We start from the raw sequence: 5,686 nt of genomic DNA on the forward strand, positions 1-5,686 counted from the left end.
AGAGGGAAGGCAGGAGCCGAACGGGCCGGCCTGTGGTGGGTGTGAGGTCTGGACCCTCGGGGCCCGGCTGTAGGGTCGGGGAGCGGGGAAGGAGGTTGGGGCCAGCAGCGTTTGCACGCCTGGCCCCGGCTCTTCGCTCGGGAACAAGGGAACCGGGGTCATGGGACGATATAGGCCGGCGGGCGTACAGCTCTTACTTCTGTCTTAGCACTTCCTCTCACTGTCGTCTATATTGCGATCTTGCTGTCTGCAATTTCTTTCCCCACTACAGAGTGCCCCCTGAGGACAGGAGCCCGGCCTTCTTCATCTCCGTGTCCCCTACAGGGCCTGCACCAACGGGGTTTAATAAGTGCTGCATAAATGAATGGAAGGGAGTAAGGGCTGTCCCTGGTGTGAGACTGCTTCTGGTAGGGAGTCAGTAGGATGGGGGATGGTGGCTGAGCAGAAGGAGTTTAAGGGAGCAGGTGGTTCTGGCCAACTAGCTCAGCCAACAATACCTCTGTACCTTGGTAGGCAATAGGTTGGGAAGGGATTTAGCTACCATTCAGTGCTGACCTACAGTGTGCCAAGCTCAACATAGGTGCTTTATTACAAACATCATCAGAATTAAGAAAGTACTTAGTTTTCCTGATTTTAAGGAAGATGAAGTTGACTCAGGGTAAATGACTTGCCCAATATCACAGTTAGGCCACACAGTTAAGTGTAGAAGCTGGCATTCGACCTAGCTCACTGTGACGTTAAATTTCATTATTTTTGGAGCTTGTGCGCTTTCCCCCCCCTCTCACAATGTCAATATAGTGTTGGTTAGGTTTTCGTTTTTATTACTGTTTATTAGTAAGGATACGAACAGATATTTTCATTAAGTACACTTAAAATATACTTTAGCCCTCCTAGGCTGGTTTCCGTGTTTCCTAATGGAATTTGCAGTGAAATCTATTAGTAGAAGTCTTGCTTGCCACAAAAGAGGACGTTGTAAGCTCTGTTATCTGCTTAGTGTTTGCTGCAGAAGTTTGTATGAAGGGGGTAAACTCTTAAGTGGTTTTAAAAGTGGGGCACAATAAGGTTCACCCCGAATTATTTCTTTTGTGTGAGACCAACTTTAATTCTGGACTTACACATTGTTCCTTTCTAACAAGTCAGTAACACCCAGTCAAAGACACATAGGAGAAATCAGTTGAATGCCATCAGTTGCTTTGTTTTAGAATAAATCATTGGTTGTACCCAAGCTGGCTTGTGCTAGCAGAACCACCAGCTTCAGTGGGCTGTGGCTGGAAGCCAGGGAGAAAATGTCCTCTAAACACTAGAGGAAGTTTGCTAGTTTTCAAAAGTTTGTATGCCTTACTTTATACTTAGTCCCATATTTGTGAGGTGGCAACCCAGAATAAGAGTCAAATTTTTGGAGCTTAAGGTAAAGAGAAATGAGTTGACAATAAACTACAAATTTTTAAGATATGTTATATGTGGAGTGTGTGGGGCTAGAAATTAGCATGCAGAAAATAAAAGATGGGTGGTAGAATTAGAAGTGATTTTGTTTGCTTTAAAACATTTTTATGGTATTATATCTTCTTTTCAATAATAACCTTTTCTCAAAGCCAGGCCAGATAATAGATATTTAAGGGAAGTAATCTAAAGAACAAGAGAACCAGTTAATCGGCCCTTTCTCTAGATTCTTAAGCTTTGTTTCTTTATCAGGTTAAATAATCTGAACTTTACATCCCTAAAACCCATACTTTAACACACGATAGAAACACCCTGAAAGTCAAGTTTTTTTGGAGGCTCTACGAAAGAGGCCAAATGCTGACTGTGTTTTCATAGAACTACTGCAGACACTCATATTCTTCATGAAGATTACACAATAAATTCCTCTAAAAATTTACTACTAGGAAACAGTTTAAGGAAGCTCATGCATTTTAGATGAGAATTGTATAGTGATCACCAAAGTGTTAAATGCTAAATTAAATGTTTAAAGATGATCTATTAAAGTATGGAAAGAAAATATTAGAACTTCTACATAAATCTTAATATCTTTTTAGTATCCATTTTGCATATGTTTTATATTTTAAAGACTGTTAATATGTGTATAAAAAATTTATTTAAAACATCAAAATGCCTATATGGGGTATGCGCTCATAACTTTTATTTAATGATGGATTGCACAGTCAAAAAGTTTGTAATAAACTTGTGATGTTCCCTTCCTTTTGGGGCTGTCAGAAACCTTCCTGTTAATTGTATATTCAGTTTTAAGAATGCCTTTGCCTGGGTTTTCTAGTTATACAGAGAGATGTGCAGGACTATATAGGAAGCAAACTGTCATATGAGGTATGAACAAAGTGTGATTGGATCCCAGAGCAATGACTCCAGGGTGTAATCAGGAAAGGTGCTTGGAGGGGAGACTATTTTGGGGGACCTTGAAGGTTGGACTATGTCTTTCCTAAAGGTACACATAAAAATGAGCCTCTAGCTGAGGATTACTAGAAAGATAATTAAATTTAGGTATTGACTATGAGCATAAAGTTAGAAGTGTGTTAAGTAGTCTGAGGATGGTTAGATTTAAGGAGAAAAAAAGACCTTAATTAAACTAATGATTAAAGCTATAGGGTTGAACTTTTCTAATTAATCAGGTGGTGTGTATGTGTTCAGGGTTGCTAGAAGCTTACTGCAGCTCACTTTCAATAGTTTTGCTCATTTGTAATGCATAGGACAAATGCCGACATTAAAAGGTCAGTAAAACAGCATCAGGGCTTGGCAAACTTTTTTTGTAAAGGGCCAGATAGTTAATATTTTAGGGTTTTGAGGGCCTTACGGTCTACCACTCAGTTCTGCCTTTGCAGCTCCAAAGCAGTCTTAGATGATACATAAACAAATGGGTGTATCCGTGTCCAAATTAAGCTTTATTTACAGAAATAAGTGGTGGACCCTCAGGCCTTATTTTGCATACATACATAATACACTGTAATTTGCCTTGTTCATTTGTCACATGAAAATTTTGTGAATAATAGTAAAAGTTCTTTTTTTAAGGTCTCCATATATTGATGTACATCATTTGTGAAATCATTTTCCTATTATTGGACATTTCTATGTTATCCAGTTTTGTTTGTGCTCTATTAGTAGTTTTATTTTATTCTGGAACAAAACTTTTTCCATTAGAATATTTCCTTGGTTTTAAAATAATCTGTGGACAAATAGAATTCAGTGATGAGAAAGTGTTTTGACATTCAAACTTTTAATGCATCCATGTTATGTGAAGACCATCTAAACTGTACTATAGTTATTTAATTACAAAGAAATTTTGAGTGAATTTCCTCAGTTGCATCCAGATTGTTCTAGACTGCTTTTTCTTTGGAGATTCTCATACCTTGTTTGTACTAGCCATTAGTTGTTTTCTGTGTATGTTCTCCCTTGCTACCTCCAAAATTCTGTAATTACAGTGTACATTTGCATAGCACTTTGGAGATTACAAAGTACTTTCACACTTTGATACTTCCTCTTACACTGGATATGAATGACAGTCTCTTGGAGATGGGCCTGCAGCTGGGTCTCTAAGATCTTTGTTTTGAGTCCCTGACTGCTCCTCTTCCTCTGGCCACTGCTTCCGAGGCAGGAGCAGGGTTTCCAGAGTCTTCTCTGTGAGTATTTCTAGTGTTTATAGACACAAGAAGGGTTGGAAGTGGCTGTGCAGGTTCTGATTTCTCTTTGTTTACTTTATTCCAGAAATGAGAGTTCATTAGCATCTACCCTGAAGACTCTGCTGTTCTTCACAGCTTTAATGATCACTGTACCTATTGGGTTATATTTCACCACTAAATCTTATGTTTTTGAAGGTAATCATATTTTTATAGACATATTACTATAATTAATGTTCTGTGCTTTATGACCAGGTGTTCTTAAGTTTGCTTCTTTCATCTGTTTTGCTTTTCAAATATAATGTTGCTCTGAATGAGTCCTACTTCATGAAATGCATATTTTCATCACTCATAGTTGTTTCAGCTTGACATCATAATCGTTTATGGTTTTCTATGAAATAGCTTGCAGATTCTTTTAATATCCCTTTGAGAGTAAAAGTTGGCTGACATGGGAGGAGGGATTTTGGGGGAATGTACCTTTGGTGGCAGACATTGGAAGGAAGAGGAAATGAAGTCCCCATTTTTGTGTCAGAGCCCTTAGATGAAGTGATAATTGCAGTTCTTGTTCAAAATACTTTTTCGTGTATAAGAAGGTATTTAAATCTTTAAATGAATACTTGTTTTATCACCACCCAAAGTGTTACTTTTTAATTCCCTGATTAATTAAATACTAGTATAGCTAATAAAATTAGTATGCTTTGTTTTTTTGTACTGTGATAAATTTTGGAATAAAATGAAAACTTTTATCTCTTGATAGGTGCCTTTGGGATGTCCAATAGGGATAGCTATTTTTATGCTGCTATTGTTGCCGTGGTTGCTGTCCACGTGGTGCTGGCCCTCTTTGTCTATGTGGCCTGGAATGAAGGTTCACGACAGTGGCGTGAAGGCAAACAGGATTAAAGTGAACATCACCTTTTGATAGTGTTAAATTGTTTAAAAAATGGCAAATGCATCCAGGATACTAATTATTTCAATAATGGTGAAAGAACATGTTAAAATCCATCTTAAGGAGTCACATTTGACTAGTGTAAATTTTGATCTTTCTGATACAGTGGTTTGCATCATCTATTTTAACTATAAGCCTCTCATTTGCAAATGAAAATTTGGAAAAATTAAATTGGTGGCAAATAATTATGTTTAATTACACATTATTCTGGGAAGAATTTGATTATTTTACAACAAAAATGTTTTATAGCATTTTTTCTTGTAGTTGGTTTTGAATGTTACTTTTCTGGATATATTAATAAGGTACACAGTGAAGCAAATCTAAACTTTATATTTTGTTGAAGTACTTCCCCTAACTATCATGAAAGTACCAGGTCATTGGATTTTGCGTTGTAAATTCCTATGGAAAATTGCTTAAATTGTTAATGCTGGAATTACTCTGAATGTCACTGAGAAATTTCAAAGAAAGTGTAATCCCTAGTCAATAGGAACCTTTGGTTACATTATTTCATGGGGAAACTAGGCTGAATTCCACCCATTTTACACGAACTGGTTTATTGAAGGATCTTGAGAGCAAAGCAGAGCTAGCTGCCTCCTTGCAGGCCTGCCTGTGCTTTCAGACCAACTCTTTAATAAGCTTTTTTGCTCTTGTTCAACAATGAAGTTTTACTTTAATTACCAGGTTTGTGTAAATTGCCTTTAAATTTGTTTTTCCTACTGTTTTTTAATACTGTATATGATAGGAATTTACATTTAAATGTTTATTTTTGCATACTTAGGGAATGTGAACAATTCTGAAAATAGATTGTTTTTATCACCCAGGAGGTATTCTTGGGATTTCTAGTCTAGTCTTTTCAATCAGAGTCAATAAAAAAAAGTCCCTTTCTATAGAAAAAGACCTGTGTTTTTATTTTAGTATCTTTAGTGTGTGGTTCTTTCTAGCCACTTGGTACTACTTGTATGCAATCTGAAAACAAACCCAGAAAATGCATATAAAAACAGGAAGAAAATTTAAGTACCCTGTTATTTTGCCACCTGAAGATAACCACTACTTTGGTTTACATCTTGTATGCATTTTTTAATGCTAGTTCGATACTCACTAAAAGTTTAGATTAAGT

The 5,686-nt window shown here is 36.9% G+C and overlaps 1 protein-coding gene across 1 annotated transcript; it reads left to right on the forward strand.

Annotated features, from left to right (window-relative positions):
- Positions 1-3,543: 3,543 nt before the first annotated feature.
- VMA21 (VMA21 vacuolar H+-ATPase homolog (S. cerevisiae)) lies at positions 3,544-5,434 on the forward strand (the record flags this gene model as incomplete). The annotated part of the gene is made up of 3 exons (XM_014529772.1): positions 3,544-3,626; positions 3,712-3,821; positions 4,381-5,434. Coding segments are annotated over 3 exons (336 nt in total), but the record flags the coding sequence as incomplete, so codon positions are not given.
- Between the last annotated feature and the right edge of the window lie 252 nt (positions 5,435-5,686).

This window comes from Myotis brandtii, unplaced genomic scaffold (assembly GCF_000412655.1).
Source record: "Myotis brandtii unplaced genomic scaffold, ASM41265v1 scaffold695, whole genome shotgun sequence".
Taxonomy (NCBI): Eukaryota; Metazoa; Chordata; class Mammalia; order Chiroptera; family Vespertilionidae; genus Myotis; species Myotis brandtii.